The 22,584-nt window shown below is 38.8% G+C and overlaps 3 protein-coding genes across 10 annotated transcripts in view; 1 reads left to right on the forward strand and 2 right to left on the reverse strand.

Moving 5' to 3' along the window:
* Positions 1-1,900, reverse strand: part of LOC128859633 (E3 ubiquitin-protein ligase sina) — a 39,117-nt gene extending 37,217 nt beyond the window's left edge. The window contains exons 1-2 of one of the 7 annotated variants that reach the window (XM_054096594.1): positions 1,725-1,900; positions 304-569 (exon numbers count right to left, since the gene is read on the reverse strand). The gene's annotated coding sequence lies outside the window, so the exon portion shown is untranslated. Of the gene's footprint in view, positions 1-303; positions 972-1,604 lie in introns of all 7 variants that reach the window. The other 6 variants (XM_054096592.1, XM_054096593.1, XM_054096595.1 and 3 more) reach the window with 6 other exon arrangements.
* LOC128859632 (opsin Rh4) overlaps positions 1-8,387 on the forward strand; it is a 72,350-nt gene extending 63,963 nt beyond the window's left edge. For both annotated transcript variants that reach the window (XM_054096588.1, XM_054096589.1), the window contains exon 4: positions 7,289-8,387. In XM_054096588.1, the coding sequence (XP_053952563.1) occupies positions 7,289-7,833 (545 nt within the window). In that variant the 3' untranslated portion in view covers positions 7,834-8,387. The remainder of the gene's footprint in view (positions 1-7,288) is intronic.
* Positions 8,388-16,513: 8,126 nt separating this feature from the next.
* Positions 16,514-22,224, reverse strand: LOC128860015 (uncharacterized). Its single transcript, XM_054097226.1, has 7 exons — positions 22,065-22,224; positions 21,673-21,988; positions 19,696-21,603; positions 19,406-19,605; positions 19,209-19,346; positions 18,654-19,142; positions 16,514-18,588 (listed from the first exon to the last, which is right to left on the reverse strand). Exons 1-7 carry the CDS (start codon positions 22,071-22,073, stop codon positions 16,627-16,629), a joined length of 5,022 nt encoding a protein of 1,673 aa, XP_053953201.1. The 5' UTR covers positions 22,074-22,224; the 3' UTR covers positions 16,514-16,626.
* Positions 22,225-22,584: the final 360 nt, after the last annotated feature.

A 22,584-nucleotide genomic window follows, 5' to 3' on the forward strand; every position in this document is an offset into this window, starting at 1 on the left:
GATTATAACCAAGCGGTACGTATTCTTTACAAGTTCCGGGAAATGAAGAGTACGAATAGGTGTTTGCAAGCCTGGTCAGCTTTGCGTCTAGCGTAGCTGTACTGAAAATAATCAAAAGCTAGCTAGCACCAATGCCACCCCTCAAAATAATGCAAACATCAATATGCTTCGTTGAAAATCAATATTTTTTAATTAGAAGTGAAAAAATTCAAAAAATAAATAACGAGTTATGCCAAATTGCTGATTAAAGGGGCTGCTTATCGGCCAACAGAGAATATTTGATAATAAAAAAATGAAACTTACAGTCTGCAATTCCGGTTTATTCAGAGCTTACAGGTAAAATTTCCAGATATACGGTAAGTTGTCCAAAGCTGTTGTGTTAGGATATGAAGCAGCTAGGGTTTTTTCACTATTTTCACTGAACTCTCTCTTATTTTTCTACTTAATTTTTATTACATCCATATGTACATACATGTATCTTAACTTCTCCAGACGGCACCGTTTTTATATTTGCGTGAGCGACGGAAGTTCAAGCTACCACATACAACAAATTCGACAACGTGCTGCAGCTAAGCATATTTCAAAACACACATATATACATTAATACATACATAATATGTAATGTGCACTTATAAAAACACTCTGCTTTGCCTTGGCAAAAACGTTTTAGCCGTCGTTCTTTCTACAAGGTGTTTTCTGGATCTACTTCACCTTTTAACAGTAAAAAATACGTTGTGCTCGTTATATATAATTTTGTTTACGATTTTTCACTTTTTAGTTACCTGCACTGCCACACTTACTATATATATATATATATCTGTATATATAAATTTTCGAACTTTTTTATTCTTTATTCTATTGACAACCAAATTTTTATTCCAATTTTTTTACTACCACTCGAATGAATGTCATCTGTTTGTCAGACAAAACTGCACTGCCCTGCGCCCTTCTGCTTCTGCTTCGGCAGTTCTCTGCACCGCAAAGTATAAATAAAAACAATTTATTCACCAGAGTTGCCACCCAAACATATAAAGCAAAACAAACAAGTTCAATTATAGCGAATAATCATTTCATATTTCACTATTGAATCATCCAACCACTGCCAGGTTATCTCCCTCTCTCACTTGCGCTCGTTCACTTATTTTTCACTTGCATTTAATCACCTAACTACAAACGCTATGTGAGTTATTATCATGTCTGTATTAGGTGGCACCGCTGAATGGAATAAAAACACAACAATCGACGTCTACTACAGCGATTCACGTAGCTACATCGTTGCTTCAGAGGCCAAGGAACGCAACTTTTTCACTGCTGCTGTGTGCTGTGGTCTATAAACATACTGGGGTTGCATAGAATTCTGGATCGACTCGTATGTCCATCCCTAGGCTTGTTTGTCTGTCTCCTGTACACGACGTAACGTCCCGTTAACAAAAAAAACGCGTAAGCATCAAACTCGCAGATTTCCGTTCACTCAAAAACCGAAATGGAGGCGGTGCAACGCACTCATATAAAACTCAAATGCATTTGATGCCTTATAGACCGAAAAGAGTTGGAACATCAAAGTGCCATCTCGCTCGCACATCGGATATGAAATAAGTACTCACTTGCCTCTGCTTGGCATACTCGCTACTTTGTTCCTTTTTTTTACTCGTTTTCTTTTGTTGCATCCCCTTTTGGGAATTAACACAATTAGCTTGAATTATACTCTCCGCATACACCACTACCTTTTCTTTTGATCGTTTTGCTATTTATTTCCACATCTACCTAATATTTAGTATTTTATTGAAGATTAGAATATTTATTTGGCATAAAAATTACAAATTGATAATATTTAGTGTTACTACAAATATCACTGCCGTTCGCCGTCACTTTTGCTACTGCTTCCGAGCTCAAGTAAAACGAATTTCACGAAAATTGTTGTCTAACTCAGTGGTTAGGCAAAGACAACATATGCGTTATGTGGTGCAGAAGACAGCGTACTCTTTTTAACCTTGGTGGAGCGATGTTGCCAGACATAATCGATTATTTAAAAAAAAAAAAATTGTAAATGATGTTTTCACAGGATCATAACATAATTTTATTAATTCGAACAACATGTTGAGCGATTTTATAACAGGTTACGCTTTCCAATAATGTTGCACGAATTTTGTTAACTTTACTAATCGAGGTGTTTATTTCCTAAACTCTAATTATAATAGAAATATGGAAGTATAATTGGCTGGAATTTAGAACAATGCCGATCTTGGAATTTCTGGCAAACTATAATGTTTTTTTTAATGAAACTTGGTGGAGATGTTAGTGAGGTGTTAAGGAACACTCTTTATAACTTTAAATTAATCGGGAAATAATAATTTTTTAATTATTTACATTCAAAATGCCCTTGGGAACATCAGTATAATTTGCCACATTACACTCTATATTTTTTAACATTTCACTATAAATCACCAAATATACACTCACACGCGTGTTTGTACCGATTTTTATGCTAATATTCTAATTATATCTATTAAAATTAAATGCAAATTCATTTGCCTATGCAATCACATTCCAATTTTAAGCGCGAACAAGAAGAAGATTGGAATTACAGCAGTATGGTGTTGCCGGATGCCTGCAAATGAAAACAAAAATTAAGTACTTGAGTTTAGTGTTAATGATGGGAATGGGGGTTATTGTGCCTGCTTACTACATACACGCATATGACGTTTTAATTTTGGGTTCAATGGTTTTAACACGGAAAGGAGTTTTACGCAAAAATACTGTGCATTGCGTAGCCGGAGTTGGACTGATGAGGGTTATTTTTTTGAAGTGCGGCCGAAGGCCGCCCACGCGAAAAGGAGTTCTACGCAAAAATACTGTGGATTGCGTAGCCGGAGTTGGACTGATGAGGGTTATTTTTTTGAAGTGCGGCCGAAGGCCGCCCACGCGAAAAGGAGTTCTACGCAAAAATACTGTGGATTGCGTAGCCGGAGTTGTACTGATGAGGGTTATTTTTTTGAAGCGCGGCCGAAGGCCGCCTACGCGATAAAGAGTTCCACGCAAAAATACTGTGTTAATCAATTTAATTTAATTTTAATTACTTTATTATTTTTTGTGATACGTTTAATATCATTGTTTTTAAGTTTAAATGAGTTGTATGTTTTTATTTTCAAATTCATTTCTCAACTTTAAATTACAGCAAAAAATACTGCAGTTTTACAATGAACCTTCCACTGAACATCCCTGCGGGCGAACTTCGTTTTCATTTCAGGTGTATGGCAACACCAACTTTTCGCTAAATTATGGAACTTTAACATTAAATTACTTAAAAACTATAAGCCTCCGGCAGGTTCTGTTTTCAGTTTTAAGATGGGGATACACCCCTCTATCACCCCCTTTTTACCGTTTTTTCCAAAGCGATCGGCATTATACTAAATTCTAGCCGTATAATTTTACCACGAATGAGATATTTTATTTGACGCTTTCTACAGCGTCACGTATTAATACACAAAACACAAGCATCCTGCGCCCCTCCAAAAATGTGTTCCGGTTCTTTTAAATTCTCCTGCCAGAGAATATGCATTAAAAAAATTTTACAAGAATATACATGATTCTGAATATACACTTGCCAAAATCCAAACTAGTCCTTTCCAAGGCGAATTGAATACCGAAGGTGGCGTCTTTTCAAAACATTTGCTTTATTTGTTGCTATTTTGACAAGTGTGACATCAGGCACATTAATAATACAAAACAACTCCAAGGCAACTCTATCATTGTTTGGTTTTCATGAAAATATTTCCATAAATAAATATCATTTCTAGGTGAATCTATTAAAGGTGGTATCGGTAAATCAGCTGCCTTATTTTTTTTCCTTCGCCGTGTTCATGTGGCTGTCAGACTAAAATGAAACAAAGCGAATTCATTCTTTGTTTTCTACTTTGACAATCAAATGTACAAAACATTGTTGTTGGTCTAGGGCCACTACCTTTAATGAATACGCCTTGTATCATTTCATATTTTACCATAAATTTCATTGTAATCACCTTCTTTGCTTCAACCTCCTTCGAAACGAGTCAAAATAAAGAACAAAACAAATAAATCTTTTTTTATAAACCAAAATATTTTCAGCGATTATATTTGCTTCTGTGGTAGCTCAATGCAGGCCAAAACCAATGAAAAAAATAAGAAGTTAAATATATATACCTGCGATGCTTATACGAAATGAATTATAAATGTGGCGCATTTGCCACATATTCCCATACAAATGCATGTAAATACATAGGAGACTGGTCAAACCCGAGTGCCCCACAGAAGGTTTTCAAAAAGGTGTCCAACGGGGGGTTAAGTCTAACTTAAGATGTTGCGTTTCATCAATCTTTTTTTTATCTCTTGTTTACAGCCATTTTGTTCAATTTAAAAAATGTATTTATTTTTATTTATATTTATTTTAGTTTCATATATCAAATTAGAAAATAAAGCACAAGCACTAACTCTTCAATTGTTTCGCATTTTCGAAATGTACTATATGCTACAATCTTTTTTTAATTCTAAAAATCCCGGCTAGTGTATGAAATTCCCGAGATGGTTGAATATAATTTTTTTACATCAGATACAATTAGTAAAATTTTCATCAAACAAATCCCCCTTTTTGCGGTAAGAAAACCTTTATTGCCAACATTTGTTGAGCTTTAATCGTTTGTAAGAACTTTTTCATAAAATAGCTGAGCTCGTACAGAAATCTGTGCCTTTAAAGTGCGAAAAAATAGTAGGCCCTCATCTTCTTCCTTGGTGTGAATTTCACAGGCAGTCAAGTGTGTGACGGTGTGAGTGCTTAGTCTTTTTACCTGTGCATATTGACGGTGTTGCTATGCCAAATTAAAATTTGTATGGTAACATTAAGAACAATAGAATATCGACAAAAAAGGAATAGAAATTAATGTCTTTTACCTGGAAAAGTTAATTGTAAGGCGGATGAACTTGCAAGAGCCGGTACAACGCTCGATCTCGAACCGGATAAGGCGCTGATACCCATGCCTATAGCCACTTGTAAATTACTTATAGACAGGGAAACCATCAAAAAGGTAAATACAATCTGGCAAAACCTCACAACATGCGAACTAAGCAGACAGACGTGGCCGAACTGGAACAGCGGTCGATCGAAGATCTTGCTAAGATTCAACAGGGAATCTATAAGAAAAATGATAGGTGTATTAACAGGTCATTGTTTAATAGGCAGCCACGCTAGAAGGTTAGGACTACCTTACTTCGATTTCTGTAGAAGCTGTCTAAATACAGAAGAAGAGGAAACAGTCAGACACCTTTTATGTGAGTGTGAAAGCCTAGCTAGGAGAAGGCTGCGCACCCTCGATACAGCATTTCTAACCGATGTAGCGGATATAGCCCATCTAAAACTAACGAAGCTCTGCTCGTTTATTAAAGCAACCGGATGGTTTGAAAGGGAACACGTAGAGTAAGGAGAAGCTCCAGTGGTATCACAACACCGGTGGTACGACAACCACCCTACCTACCTACCTACCTACCTGGAAAAGTTACAATAACAAATATTTTTAGTATATTTCTTAGCTTAAATAATGCTTTTTAATGAGAAATATCAGACTTTTTTAGACTTTACGATTTTCTACGAAATTCATACCTTTTTTGTGGGCGTTTTTTGACAACCACCTGCAAGTGTTTTTACTTATGAATCTGTGCAATGCCTACACCGACCGACACACAGCAGTTAGATTGGCATTTAAATTGATTAAAGAGATTAAGATTTTTTCGAATGGTGGTGAAGAGGCTATTATTTACAGAAAACATTTAAATTTCTATCAATAATCCCGCCAACAAGTGTTGAAGCAGATCAGTTCTGGTCTCGCTTGGAGGATAGCACTGTCAATGCTTTAAATATTTAAATATCACTCTTCAATCAAAACGAACAGTAATTTAATTTAAAAAAAGTAACTCCACAATACTTCTAATACGTAGGTCTTCCCTTGTCCTTTGCATCTTATAATACGACAAAAAAAACGACATAAAATGAAGGGGCTATATTTTAAATTCATCTGAGTAGGTCTACTTCTTTACACATCACTTTTAAAGGTGGAATTTTTTAGCAAAATAAACATCTGGAAACAAATGAAAGTCGCTAGGAAAGTCCGTATTCACCAGGATGGATGTGTCACAGGAAAATAATTTTTTTCTTTTGCAAACTGTGTCTTTTTTCACGAAATTTTTTCCTTCAGCTGGTCCAAAAGGTTTCAATATACAATACTCAGAATTTATTGTTTTACCAGTTTGCAAGTAATCCACAAACAAAATTCCTTTCGCATCCCAAAAAACTGATTGTAACTAATTGAGAAAAAGTGGCCGGGTAGCAGTAATGGAATTTGTAGTGACAGTCAAGCTGCACTGAGAGTCCTCTAACCCACGCTGCTCTTCGAACGAATGTAAGACAAAGCTGAACAGTGTTGCAAAACACAACAAAGTTAGTCTTGCTTGGGTGCCTGAACATTGTGGTATTACAGGGAACAAGTTAACCGATAAACTGGCGAATGAAGACTCTGTAAGTATGCCGCTAGGCCCTGAACCCTGCCTAGGTATCAAAGCCGATTCAACTATGGATTGACGACTTCATGAGGTCTACCCACAGAAAGCGTTGGTCTGAGTTGGGCCCCTGCAGAGTAGCTAAGTGAAAGGGCCTGAGAGTACTGGTGGGTGTAATCACAGAGCACAACGCTTGTGGTCAGCATACGGCTGCCATGGGGGTCGTCGACAACCCGATATGCCTATCTTGTCTTGAGGATGACGACACTGCAGAGCATTTTCTCTGTAGCTATCCGGCGTTTTCCAGAATCAGACTTAGAATATTGGGTTGCGATATACTGAGAATGGATACAGTTCATACTCTTCCTATTCTGGATCTCTTAAGATTCATCAACGAATCCAAGAGATTTGTGAAAGAGTGACCTCAAACTAATTTATTCGTCTTACCACCCACTTTTTATCTTTCCTATCTGTATTCTTTCTGTACGAGTTCAATGGTCTCCTCACTGAAAGCTTGGACTTGTCCAACCCCCCACAAATCTAATCTAATCTAATCTAGTATCTTCAAACAACATCTACGCACGTCTTTTGAAAGGCTCTTCGGTTAGGTTAGGTTTGGCAACCGAATCGCAGATAGGGGCATCGACCGCGAAATGGGTCCGTTATGAGCTTGAAAGGCTCTTAATAATAATAAAATGAATAACCTTTTGATTTGAATAAAGTACTCAATCAAACAAATTCAAAATAGCTTTATTTTTCATTTCAGAGGGCTACTTAACATCCTGCACTTTCGACTACCTAACCGATAGCTTCGATACACGCCTCTTCGTTGGCACCATATTCTTCTGCAGCTTTGTGTGTCCGACCTCTATGATCATCTATTATTACAGCCAAATAGTCGGGCATGTGTTTAGTCACGAGAAGGCGCTACGGGAACAAGCTAAGAAAATGAATGTGGAGTCTTTACGTTCGAATGTGGACAAGAATAAGGAAACAGCTGAAATTCGTATCGCTAAGGCCGCAATCACTATTTGCTTCCTGTTCTTTGTATCGTGGACGCCATACGGCGTAATGTCACTGATTGGTGCATTTGGCGATAAGAGTTTACTGACGCCGGGTGTTACTATGATACCAGCTTGTACATGCAAAATGGTCGCCTGTGTTGATCCGTTCGTGTATGCCATCAGTCATCCCAGATACAGGGCAGAATTGCAGAAACGTTGCCCATGGTTGGCCATCAATGAAAAATCAACAGAAGCGTCGGCAGCAGGTTCGACAACCACCGAACAACAGCAAACGTCAGCAGCGTAAAGTCTCGCTTTGTTATCTGGATGTTTGTAATAGTGTTGTTGCTGTTGTTAATTGTTAAGATTTTAGACTAGCATTTTTAGTTGCATTAGTATTTAAAATTTAAATTTCACGTAGGTTTACCTAATTAAATCAGATTAGTTTTAATTGCGATTTATTTCGGCACACAAAAGTTGACTACTTGGCTATGGACATGGACTAAAATTCTGGGAAAATGTAAACCGAAGGCAAAGGAACCACATAACTATGCAACAAGGTGACACGACTTAATCAACCGTTACACTCAACAATGTAACAATGCGTGGGTGCTTAAGAAGCTGCATTGTTCACGTGAAAAATCAAATAAAAAAGGCATATCTTCAAATTCACCACAGCCAATTGAGAAATTTAAAAGAAATGGAAATCGAATAACTAAGTCTAATAATACTTGCAAAGTGGAATCGACTGTGGGAACTCTTAAGAAAAGTATTTATTCAGTTGTAGCTAAAGTTTGTTTTGCCGATATTTCTGAAATGAAAAAAATGAAATAAATAGATTTTTATTGCAATCATATATAATTTATTAGATTTATTAATAATGAGAAATTAAGGTGATATATCTTGTCCTGTATATTATTTTTTTGCATTTATGGTCAGTCTTTATCAGCTCTCGAATCTCGTGGATTTTCTCACAGGGCACTATGCTCGAGGAATGCATGCTGTAAGACTTGGAATTACCTGGAGTCCTTTTTGCGTTAGATGTATGGAAGATGAGTCGGAACCATCTCAGCACCTTCTCCTTAGCTGCCCTGCTCTGGCGGGGTTAAGATCCAGCATCTTTGCTCTTACATCGTTGCTACGCCTACTGGTAAAGAAGGCCTTGATATTCAAAATCTGATGAATTTCATCAGCAGCACAAAGCGATTGACGCAAACGCAGCACAGTCATCGTTTTTAATCCGCACACTCCTAACCGTCCCACCACCACCTCTCCCCGCCCTCTCCTTTCGTCCCATCGGGTTTTCTCTTTCACCTCACCTCCTTCATAATGGTATCGCAAAGCTCGAAATCGTTTATCTTCGTCTAAGTTTGCTCATTCCTTAGACCACCATTCCAACCTAATCTAACCTATGATCAGTCTTTCAAGACCCAAAAAATCCAATGTTTTGGCTGATGCTTTTCGTCAGTTATTCCTGGAACGTAAAGCTATGCGAATCTAAAGTCTTATTCCCCAATTACGCAGTTGTCGACACAATTGGTCACGTCCAAAAAATGCAAATACTACCAGACATTGCATCTGCGTTCACCGCAGAAGCGACCGCCATCAGCAGCGCAATCAACATGGTGTTAAAGACCGCTTCCAAAGACCTCATATGTACCGACAGCTTGTCGGTCCTGAAAGCAGTCGAAAATCCAACCCATGCCTCGATTACAGTCAATTCAATTAGAGATATGCTCATCGAAAACGATCAAATTGCTATGAATACCTCATCGAAAAAGATTAAATTGCTATGAATACCTGGACACATTGGTATCATGGGTAACGATCGTGTCACAAAATCGACTAACTCAACACCTGTAACTACAAAGACCACAGTCGAAAAGGTAGATGTTAGACGATTTATACTAAACTACATCCGAAACGTAAGAATGCAGAATTGGTTTAATTTCAACCACCATTACACAGCCATAAATCGAGAAGTCACGACGCCTACTTATCCAACAATTTTTTCAAAAACGCGCATTCAAACTTTCATAAGACTTCGCCTAGGTCACACTCTTTGCACCCATCAACACCTTCTAACAGGCAATACACCACCAACTTGCCCGCTTTGTCCACTGTTGTTGTCCTCTGTTTCTCTTGAAGAAACCAGAATCCGTCTCCTCAAACACAATTGGATTGAACTCCTCAAGATTCCAAATGAAGTGAACATAATTTCAATCAACAACTTTATCCAAGCTGTGAAAGCAACAATATAAAATTAGTATTAAAAAAAAAAGTATATGCATTATATTCATGTAAGTTGAGCTGATAGCCCTGGCAGCAGCTAACGCACTCTAAAACCTTATTAATCGGGCGTGGGCCCTCATCCCTTAATTCTTGGATAGAAAACCATTCAACGAAAAATCGTTTATGCATTTAAATGCCTCGTTTATTCATATAAATGCTCCTTGACACAGTCTGCGCAAGTTTACGCGTTAATTTTAGCTCGCATTCGGACTGGTATTAACCTGTTGTCAAAACACCAATGTTTTAGTCTGTTCCAGTAATCCAGTAAACCTTCTTGCAGGCACCTGTTATACACTACTTTCAAAACTTCGGGCTTTGATTGAATTGCCATCTTAATTACTGCGTTTGGAGTGCCATCCAATACTGGGGCTTTCTGTAACTTCAGATCCTGACGGCTGATCCTGATATGCATATACCGATGGCATATTCCATGCTAAAACTGATAGCCTCCTACTTCACAGGCATCCGCTTAGTCGACAATACAGACTAGGGGCCAGTAACCAACAATATCACAGGTGGGTTTCCCCAGAGTCTTCCGATTAAATAAGTCAATAGGAATGCATTTAAAAAGTGGTTAAGTTTCACGGGCCGCTGTTGATTTTCAATAAAATACAATTTTTGTAGGAAATTATTTCCACTTCTCTTTATTATGATAATATTGGTATGACTCAATTACGCGTAGAAAAAAATATTGGCCAAATAGCCGCCGCGGCCTCGGCGGCACACCTCCATCCGATGGTCCAAATTTTCGATGACGCTGAGACATAATTGAGGTTCTATGCCGTTAATGTGCCGAATCATCTCATCCTTTAGCTCTGGAATTGTTGCTGGCTTATCGACGTACACCTTTTCTTTCAAATAACCCGAAGGAAAGAAGTCCAACGGTGTCAAATCACATGATCTTGGCAGCCAATTGACATCGCCGCGACGTGAGATTATTCGGCCATCAAATTTTTGGCGCAAAAGAGCCATTGTTTCGTTAGCTGTGTGACAAGTGGCACCGTCCTGTTGAAACCACACATCGTCCACATTCAAATCTTTCAATTCAGGTCATAAAGAGTTCATTATCATCTCACGATAGCGAACACTAATCACAGTAACTGCCTGATCGGCCTCATTTTGGAAAAAATACTGCCCAATGATGCCGCCGGTCCGTCAATCGCACCAAACAGTCACTCTTTGTGGGTGCATTGGTTTTTCGGCAATCTCTCTTGGATTATCATTCGCCCAAATGCGCATTGACGAATTAATGACGAATCCACTGAGGTGAAAATATGCTTTATCACTGAAGATGATTTTCTTCGAAATTCGAAAGCCTGAATAACTTTAACGCGTTGCTCGAGTGTGTATCTTTCCATGGTTCAAATTGAGTTAGTCTGAAATTGAAAAATGTCAAATGAAATGCAGGAAAAAACTTTAGTAGGATATGCCGAAACAAGAAGCGATGTAACGACAAACAAGAACACGAACTAGTGCTACTAAGTATCCGGAAAAAGGTGGAACGTATCTCCATCATAGTTGAAGGTCACACTATAGACTCCAGTACACACCTAAGATACCTTGATGTCTTCATAGGTCACAGGCTACGCTTCAAAGAACAACTCAAGTAAGCTGGACACAAAGCTGCTAAGGTGTGTAACTGCCTTTCCAGGACCTAACCAAACATCAAGGTTACTACTCGCATCAGTTAGCAAATAGATAATGCTCTACGCAGCTCCGATTTAGGCAGAAGCTGTGCTGCATAAATCGTACACCAGAGAGCTGAAAAGGGCACAATCTCAGAGTGTGTAGAGCTTACCGTACAATCTCCGACGCAGCAGCCACTGAACTCACTGGGAGTTTACCCATTTACCTCGAAGTTAGAGCAGCGCAGGCAACATGGCTTCGCCGTGAACATGATGATCGGGATAGAAATAGACTAGCAGAAACACACATTGATGAATGGCATCGGCAGTGGGACACAGCACAAAGCGGAAGACGGACACACGCCATAATTCCAGACTTGCGAACCGGGAGGCAACGGATACATGGGAAACTAAATTTCTATGTGACCCAGTTCCTTTCTGGTCACGGGGGTTTCAGACAATATCTCCACTGATTTAAACACGTCAGTGATCCCTACTGCCAATTCTCTCGATAAAGTCAAAGGACCTGAACACGCAGTATCAGAATGCGTGCGATTGACGGAACTGCGGAGGCTGGTCGAACGATAACTGAACCGCAGACTGAGCGCATATGAGCTCGTTCGACAAATGTTACCTTCACCTAAAAAGTGGGAAACTGGAACATTACATAAAATCAGTAATGATAAGACTGCGGCAGGATGATCAAGTTGCACGAGCGCCAATGATGTAACAAGAAGTTAATTTACCTGCATTACGAAGGAAAGCCTTCAACGTGGGTCCCGCGGGGAACTGACAGGATTGAGTGGTGGGGGTCGAATGCTCTAAATTAGTAAAAACAGAGGCAGATGTTTTTGTTGCGAGCCTATTTCAACCTTCTACCATGGAGAACATTTGTATATTTTGTTTTGGTAAGGTAGGTGCATATGTAGGCATGTAAAATGGTTGAAGTACCACTCTGGCACTTCCAAGTAGCACTAAAGCGCCGTTTTGATACCACTGAGACCTCCAACGGGCCGATATATACAACCAGCCAGAGCGGTTGATGTAATGGAGAAGATTGGTGGGTAAGGATTATTTTGGTAAGACTATTTATAGAAAATGTTCATCCACACAGGTCGATGATTGAGGTAAATATAAAACGTCTTCGACTAACGTATTTTTTAGTTGACTGATTTCACATCCAAAATAAATTATTGGCATACTTTCCATTTTTCACTCTCCAAAATATCTGCAATTGCTCGGAACTTCTAAATAAACAAAAATTTTCTCCTCCCGACAAAAACATCGAAATATACTCTAAAATCCGATTGTAAAGAACATTTCATGTTACGCAAGCAAAGAAGCTGGATGGTTTTCTCTGCTAGTTGGTGTTTTTGCAAAAGCATTAAAAGATTATCCAAAGGGGAAGCTGTATCGAACCTGGTATTTTGATTTTAATTTATGCATGCAGGTTGATATGTATGGTTGAGGTTAGGGCAGGTGACGCCATGGCGTCAAACTGTGAGTTGATGTATGGGGATGATAAACGAGATGTCACATATAAAGAATAGGCATAACAGGCTAAAAGGGACAAGGAAAATAAAAAAATAAGTGTCATAAATATGGATAAGGGCCTAAAAGGAGGTGCTACGAAAGTAAAACGCATAGCCGAATTGGAGGGTGGAAAAAGTAATACAGGTACAGTAATGTTCACTCATAACTGTACTAGTGTTAGTGCATCACAAGAAAAAATTTCGAATGAAATCAGTGAAAGTACAGCCACGACTAAAATTATTAAAAAGCAATGGAAAAGACGCAGGTAAACGCAGAAAGGAAAATGCTGCTGTACCCAGCAAGCCATAAGGGAAAAGCTTGTGTGCTCTCTAACACTTTTGAATCTGAAATGGCTCAGAACAAAAGTGCTAGAAATGCGCTATAATTATGGAGCAAAATAAAAAAATTTTAACGATTACGATTATAGAGAGATTAAGGTTATAGAGGTTACATTGTGATATTTGAAAATGCGACTTAGGCGAATGAGTGTCTAAGTAGACATATTGATTTAGATCAGCTAAGACGAGTGCATTCATTCCTAGGAGTTGCATTAATACTTTTGGGTTCACCAGTTTTACAACTATTCAATACTCAGAGGAGGAGATCAAAAAAGGAATCTTATCTGCAGTAAAACTAAACTGCAAAGAGCAAAGAAAGTGAAAATAAACCCCAACCATTTCCGTAAAAGTTGGTTTCTTAAGTGATCTTATCCCGAACGAAATGGTACTAAATCACACAAATTTCGCTGTTGTGTTGATGAATGTGGAGGTGTAGGCCACAAAAAAAAAAAACAAAAAAGAAATGTAAGCCAGTTAAGGGTTACATACGTCCAGCAGCGCCAAAAATGCGCTAAAAGAAAAACTGTTTTTAGAAGGGATAACAATAGAAATAAATAGAAAAAAATGTATACATTATTTTTTAGTACTTAAACATTACAAAAACAAATTATTTTAATTTTTCTTTAGAAAAATTACCATACAAAAATCACGTGACCCAAAATACAATGAAAAAAAGTTGCTCAACAGTCTTCATCATTTCTCCTTGAAATGTTGATGGATCTGTAGAAAGCAAAAAAAATCTTGTAAAATAAAGTTGTAGTTATAGTCTGTCGAGCCGGATATTCGAATTTTGAAAAATTTTACAATTTACGGCATTTTAAAAAAGCGTATGCGCCTTACATCATAAATGTCACACTTTAACTAGGTTTATAAAATTTTTTAATAAAAATATCAAAAATCCGGACTATACAGAACCATTTTCGAATATTTAAAAAAAACCACATCAAAACATATTAAAAACTGTATGAGTTATCATGCAGACCGTGCCGGAAAAAATAAAAATATAGTTTCGTGAAAAACGAGTTTAAACTTTTAAGTGCCCCAAACGAAGGACAGCTACCTGTGCGCATCAAACTCTCGTCGGGCAGTTACATTTTCTACCATAACTTTGTATCTATGGGGAATTCTTACAATCGACTTCCACACAATCGCCTCGAGACTGGTGAATATTTTCATTCGGGCTTTGCTCTCCAAAATGGTCCAAAGAGAATAATCCATCGGATTCACGTCTGGTTGATTTTGAGCCATTGTGTGGACGTTGTGAAGTTCGGAACGTTATTTTTTAGCCATTCTTGGTTCACTCGAGCTTTGTGAGACGGTGCTGAGTCCTATTGAAACGTCCATGGTCTGCCACCGAATTGTTTGTTTGCCTATGGCTTCAGCGCAACCAGCATCGCGGTTGTATACGCGAAGAAGGAGACCAAACTATCGAAAGTGACTCCCAGAATCTTGGTATAATTTACGGTCGAAATGGGTGCATCATCGACTTTGATTCGTAGTGATAGTTTGACCTCCTCCTTATGTATAGGGTCGCCGAGGGTTTAGTGGGGAAAGTTGGTGATTTATTGCAGTGAAGGAGCGAGAAATAGTGGAGAGATAATCATGTTCCACCTTTGAACACAAACCATCCCTCATTGCCTGATGCCAATCGTCAGCGTATGAGCTAAAGAAACTCATTCTGGTGGACGAAGACGTTTCAAAACATAAACGTAGAAAAGCAAGGGCCAAAGAATGTCACCCTGCGACACCCTTAGCCCGTTCCCACGACAGTGGGTTATACGCAACCGGATCGGCCCGGATATTTATGCGGCCAAGGACTGCCACTTTAGCAGCACTCCTCGTATATGCATGGGGAATGTTTATGCTGCTACAACAACAACCCCTGGGCCCTTACTCTGTAATGCGATGCGAAAGAAAAAATTCACGAAATCGCAAAATCGGTACTCGGTATTTTGACATACGCATTCACATTTTGCACTTTCGCAAGTTTTTCTCCCTTTTCGCATCGGCAGCACTCTGTATTGCCAAAGTGAATGTCAAACAGCTGTCACTATCGCATTTTTCTTGCTACAAGTAATAGCCATACGCAATTTCCAAATATGTAAGTATTATTTGATAATTTTATAAATTTGAAATATTAATTCATTGTACCTTTTTGGAAAAATATATAGGGCAACTCCAAAGACCAACAAGCAAACACAAAAGAAACAATTCGAAATCCTAGTGGACTTCATGACAACACATCCAGATTTGGCAAAGGGACTAATGAAGACGCCCAACGCAAAAATAACAGTCGATAATTTATGTCAGGAATAGCCGTTGCTCTCGTTGGAGATTTCATCTCGCCCTTTATGCTATTTAGCACATACATAAAGGCTTCCTTACTAAGCCGAAAATTCTGCACAAAAGTGATGAATTGAACAAACTGATGAATAAAGCATGAGTAATTCTTTAAAGTTTAACTTACCTTTGATCGCTGAGACTCATAATGTTGGAGTTATCTCCTATAAATCTCCGAGAAATCCTTTCCTCAGATGATTCGTCCCATAAAGCTACAGAATCCATTACTATATATTATTTAAATATAGGTACTTTACTTCCAATCGCTCGTTTGTTTTGGTCGCTTTCTTTGACATTTCGGTCAGTGATGCATACTAAAGCGAAAAATAAGTGAATAAAAAAAAGAGCAACACTTTCAGCGATGCGATAGCGCTACAGAGTACCAATTACCCTTCGTAATGCAATTTATTTTCGCATCGCATTGCTTTTCGCATCGCATTACAGAGTAAGGGCCCTGATCACGAAATATTGCGGACAAGTGTCGACTACCCAGGGGATTCTCGAACCACATCTTCAGTCCCTGTGGGAGAGTAGATCGTTCAATGCCAACTACTAGCGCGGCATGACTGCCTGTATCGAAAGCCTTAGATAGATCCAACGCTAATAAGACTGTTCTGTCGCAGAGGCGGTTTTGATTAAGTCCGCGCATGGGAATGGAACCCGGCTAAATGAAAGTAATTGTGAGCGTACGCAGCTTCACAAAATACATAATTTTTTAAATGCATAGTTCTATATTTTTATACCCGCGCGCACCTAGTGGAATTTTTAATTTTTTTTATATTAATTTCTGGAACTTTTCTTTCTTTTAAAAGAAAAATTCTACTAAATCATAAACCTTCGAAGCTTCAATAGTAAAACGTTTTTGTACATCTAAAAAATAAAATGTGAATTTATTCTCTCTTTTTCTTTTTTCATCTCTTCGTCATCATCATCGTCCTTGTTTCAATGTCCGTTAAGCCAGTTTCTTAAATTTTAATACCCCACCATAGCACCATGTAATTTGATAACGGCGCGATAGTCATTATATGACAGTGCCCCCTCTGCCGCTTTGGTCTGTATGCGTTGCAGCTTTAACAATAACTCTGTATTCGATTCGGCCATCTGAATGCATACATCTAAATAGCGCATTGATTCGCGTGACCAAAATACCGACGGGCCCTTGGAAGGAGCTCGTTTGGCATTGCCTGTGCCGCTTGGAGATTGGGTCTGGATTTTAAAATTGCCTCCAGCTGAGGGACTTACATCATAATTTAGTATATCATCAAGTGCAGACTGTCGATGCTGAACAGATTCCTTGACTTTTGTAGGAACTGTTGACTTTTGTTGTGGGTTTATAAATGGTGGTGATGCAACAGTTTGTCTCTTTGTTGGTGTAGATGCCGAGGATTTAGCGCGTGTGCTAACAATTTCTGATAAACTCTGATTTGGTGTAGCATTTGGTGTGCTATTTTTGCTCTTTAACAATGGTTGCTGGCTTTGTTTCGATGGCTGCGACTGTTGCCACAAATCCTTTTGCTTATTGCCCAATTTGGAGTTGTTTGAACTCGGTGCATTAGATTCGTTGTCGGTAGATTCCTTTGCCGACGATGTTTGATTCATCTGTAGTACTGCACCTGTTGCAGTTTGTGGTTGTTCAAGTCGTGCCCTCTGTTCGGCTGTTAGAATTACGTCTAGCATTTTCTCGCCCAACAGCAATGGATCTATACTTAAACTGAGTTTTCGACTTTTCGACATCCTGTTGTATGTTTGTATAAGTTCTGGATAATTTTCATGCCGATACGAAGTAAATATCATCTTGGAGTGTGAATCAATCTCTTCGCGTAGCGACTGCGGTACCATATTTTGAGACTGATAATCATTAATAAGCGATTTTAAGTTAACTAAAAGCTTATCCAAGTACTTGTCGCCATCACACAGACCAGCTTGACCCACCAATATCATATTAAGCAAACGTCGGAACTTTTCCGCCAATTTCATATTCGCTTTAGTATGCGTTTTCTCCAGATTCATAATGCGCTTCTGCAAGTCATTTACATCGCCCAAATCGCTCTGCAGTTGAGATAGGTTTTCACGAAGAAACCGAATCAATGCGTCTATGCGCTTAGGCACCTTAATGCTACTTAATTGCCTGTTGTTCATGTGATCCATTAATTCGCGACATTTTTGAATCAATGCATTGTGAAATGTGTCCTGGTCACTGGGTAGTCCAAATATAACCAAAACGTGACCAACAGATGTCCAGTCGAGTCTCGCTGTAATATTACACTCTTTGGAGTTGTGTACCAAGAATTCGTGCCCAGCAGGCGTAAGCAAATAATTGCTGTGGAAATTAGTGAGATATATCTTTGCTTCACATGGCGCATCGGGCTTTTCTGCATCATTGCTTTCATTTTCATCATCCGTTTCTGTAGTAACAAAACATCTAGAAATGCCTATCGCCGTGTCAAAGTTTTTGTCCATGTCCGTTTTATCCGTGTTCACATCACTGCTGTCCATCAATGGTATGAAGTCGGGCAAAGGATCCATTTCACGTACACGTTTTTCCATTTCTAAGCTCTTAGCTGCTGCAGATGTTGATGGTTGTGCATCTAATGCAGATTCATCTGAAATCATTTCCCCCTTTGATGCAATATCATCCAGCGGTATTGCAAAATGATCCGAGAAACTGTAATTTGAGTCTGAATCTACCGTTAGGTTATCTTTGTTCTGCGATAATTGATGCGAAATAGTTGAGGTTGGTGCATCGCTTGGAGCTTTGAATTCAGTACCACTGTCAGTGACAGGCTTATCAGCATCCGCTTGTTTCACATTGTTTGTGTCATTTTCACTTGTATTGCTGGTACATTCTGTGTTCATAACTTCTGCAGCACTAACATCAAGGCCATCGGATGTGACTGCCTCGGCTATGGTCACGCTGCCACTCACCTCCTGCACCTAAAGTGGTAAAAAAAAAAATTGTAAGTGCAAAGGTAAGTAATCGGAAACGCTTGCGTTATTACCTGATTTGGCGCCACTTCTGCTGTTGGTGCTATATTCCGGTTACCCACATTGCCTTTGGTAGACGGGGTGCCCATACCACAAGTGTTCCGCTCAACATGTTCCGAGAGACTTCGAGCTTGCTTTGACGGCTTTTCGGGTGCTGCCAAACATTTGCTAGTTCGCTTACGTCTAAGCAAGTTGCCAAGTCCCACTGCTTTTAAGAAGCGTGCATAGTAACCATTTGGTGTGGTTTTCTTAGCCATTTGAAATACAGCTGCATCTCTAGGCTTGTACAGCAGATTAAGAGCGATTCCAGTGTGGGGCGATTTCAATAACAAATCGCTGTATGATTTTTGATGAGATTTGACATGGCTCACGATAACTGGATATTGCATAAAGCGTAAAGCGCTGCGGCAGGTGTCGGAAAAATGTCCATTAGCACCACAAACGCAACACATCTTGCGCTTGTTAAACTCTATTTCGCTGTTTGGGTACGCATTCGGTTGGGTCTATTGGATAAATTGAAAGTCTTTTCAATATTTTCTTATTTGAGTTGTTTCAATTACAAAGCTTACCGTTGAGTGGTAGCGACGCCATTTGTCTGGACAGAGGTTTATGGAGTGTCCACGAACTTTACAAATGGGACAAATAAGTCGATTTTGGAATGTGCAAGCATTGCAGCTTTTCGTAAACACTTGAGTTTTATTTCCGCACTAAAAACCATGAAAACAATAAGATATATGGAATCATTCGATGGTTGCCATCACCTTACCCTTAGACAAATTGTGTTTGGGCAACGGGGCTCAAAATGACCGCTTTCGCCGCACATATAACAAATAGGCGGCTTTTTTGGACGTCGACATTTAGCGCGCACATGTCCGAACTCACAGCAATTGTAGCATTTCAAGTTGCTATAAGGACGCGACTTGGGAAAACGATCTTCTGAGTAAATTTTCCACAGTTTAGGATCCCCTGAAATTATGCAAATTATAAAGTTGGAATAATAAAATTATATATATTGGCATAAATCATAAGTATCTTACATACTCTTCATATACTTACTTTCCATTCCATTTTGTAATCCGACCAGCGTAAAACGTTCTCCATGCCAAGAGAAATTATAAAATTTTACCATTTCTTCATTCCAGCCCAAACCGCTCTGCTGTAAATTCTGCTCATTATAAACAATATGGCGAATGGGTAAAGCGTGTTGGTTTTCTATTTGTTCAGCATTCGTAGATATTTGCACAGGTGGCTGAATAACTTCGACTTCATCGTCTGAGCTATATTCGTACTCATTTTCATTTTTATTGAATGTCGTTTCGGGCATATTATCAATGGAATCAAAGATCTTATCCAATCCAGTCACAGCATCGTCAGGAACTGCCTGAGCAAAAGATGCTGGTAGCGCAGTTTTTTCTACAATTTCCACTGACTGTAAACTTTCTTGATCACTGGCTAACGGTGATAATAGTTTTTCTTCAGCGACAGTATCGCATTGAGTATTATTATTCGGCAGCATATCGTCCCCAGATTCATCCTGTGCGCCCTTTTCTTCACCTGTTTCCTTGTTTGGTTCGTCTTCACGCCCTTGCACCAAGCTGTTCAATGTGGCTATAAATTCAGTGTCGGACATTTTCCCAGATGTATTACCGACACCACGAGCTGAAACTCGTCGGGTGTTTAATGGTTTTATACTTTTGCGTAGCTTTTTATTGTTACGCTCAACAGCATTACCACGTAAAATAAATGGCACCCCCGTTTTCGATACACCATCGTCCATATCATCATCCGTGCTCGCATCGTCGTTATGTGCATCAGAGCCGCGATTGCTACTGGAGGTTCGTCGCTTGCAGAAGCGCTTCACCTTTTGACTGGATGAGGTTTGTTGTACATCATCTTCCTCGGAGCTGGTGTCAACTGCGTTAATAATGGTTCTGACTCGATTTGTGCCTTTGGAGTACACACTGTCAGTTATATCAGATTCGCTTTCATATACATCCATCGCTCTAAATTCCGTCTGATCTACACAATAATTTTCCCGCTCTTTATTTTGGCTTTGCAATGTATGGATACTTTCAGTTACTGCCGCAATTGTCGATGTTGACAACGGTGCCGTAAATTCAGCTGTACATATAACTTCATCGGGGGCGGAATTCTTGGCTACCGGGTTAGCTTGTTTCAAATTGTTTGACTGACTCTTAGGCGGTTGCATTACACTGTCAACATCAGCAGTCAGCAGCACTAGATCTTGATCATCCGCCATACAATTGTCTTCAAGTAAACGGCTTCGGTCGGTCTGGCCAATGAAGTCATCTGATGATAGCACAGAACATGGTGATGCACACCTACTCGATGCATCTTTTGTCACATTGCTACGAACTTCATTTGGTTTAATAAAGGTTGATTTAGATATTTTGTTATCAAATACGACATCACAAGAATCCATGGCATTCTCTTCCAGTTGAAATGCGCTACATTCATTATCGCTGTCAGATAGTGTGATTGTAGGTGGAGGCTTCGCCGGTATTAAAACTACATCATCGTCAGATTTATTTGTTTCACCATCACCATCTGACGACGAATCCAATACAATACTTACTAATTCCGGTTTTTGTTTAAGCTTTTTGTTACGAACATTTTCAGATTTTTTTTTCTTTGCTTGTAACAAAAGTGCTTTTTGCAGCTTTGTCTCTTTTTGCATAAAAGGCCCATTTCGCTGCACTTGTTCCTGTTTTTTCTTTTTTAAATTTAGCTTTGAATTTTTAACTACTGCAGTCGGGTTTATTCGCAAGTTATTACCGGGAGTGTTATTTGTCTCAGATTTTTGTGGTTGTAGTGGTTCCGATTTTTTAACTTTACCAATGTTAGGCGACTGACTTTCATTTTTGCAAATAACTTCTGCATTATTCTCATTTGTCCTGACACCGCTTTCATTTGTCTCCAAGGTAAAATTTTTTGATAATTTCTCTGTAATATGTGCAACCCACTTAATAAATATCTATCTTCTCCATAGTAATGCCCACACTTTAAACTTACCATTATCAGTTATGTTTCTATTGAGATTGATATCATTGCTAACGGTTGCTTCATGTTTTGTTTCTGAGGGCTTATTAGTTAGCTTGGAAGTGTTTAAGCTATTTGCCCAGTAGCGGGTATCGGGCACACGATGTGTTTTAGCAGGTCTATTCACAACACTTTTTTCAGTAACAATACGTTCTACGCTAACCTTTCCTTCTGCTTGGATTTCTGTCGTGTTGTTTACGTCCACCGTTGTGGCATCCACGGCCTCATGATGTATTTGTCCGTAGAGCCTAGCCTCGAGCTCATTGAAATCTTCTCCATCTATATCAACCTACGGATTTTCAGTTTAGGTATGAAGTAAGAGATAAGCACGTGTATTCTTTAAATCGAATTGTATTTTTATTTACCTCGTCCATTTGTGGTATGATTTTATTTCTATCATTGAAATATGTCGGTACTGGTTCCTGATTGTTAATTTTCTCTTCACTTATAGCTTCGCAAATATTTTACGGACCTATACTTTGGTATTGTATTTATGGTCCACTCGTGCAATGACAAATGAATAACTATGGCCACCCTCAGCGTTGCATTTGTTGCGAACAAATTTATGCATTCCGAATTCCTTGAAGGTGGGGCACCAAGAATGGCAAAATACAAGATTGCGCCTTTCTATTAGTGGCAATACCAAGTATCACAAAGTTTAATTATTTGTTAGCCACGCAAACATTGTATACATTTTTATTAACAATACATTTAAGTTATAGACAAAAATTAAAAGATTTCTTTGGTAAATACAGTTGAAATATATTACACTGTGTAAAGAGCAAGTGAAGTTTGTGTAGTTATTAAAGAGAGCAACATTATAAAAAAGTTTTTTTTTTAATAAATTTTGAAATTATTTCGCTCCTTCAGATTTTTAGTACATGT

This window comes from Anastrepha ludens, chromosome 4 (assembly GCF_028408465.1).
Source record: "Anastrepha ludens isolate Willacy chromosome 4, idAnaLude1.1, whole genome shotgun sequence".
NCBI lineage: Eukaryota > Metazoa > Arthropoda > Insecta > Diptera > Tephritidae > Anastrepha > Anastrepha ludens.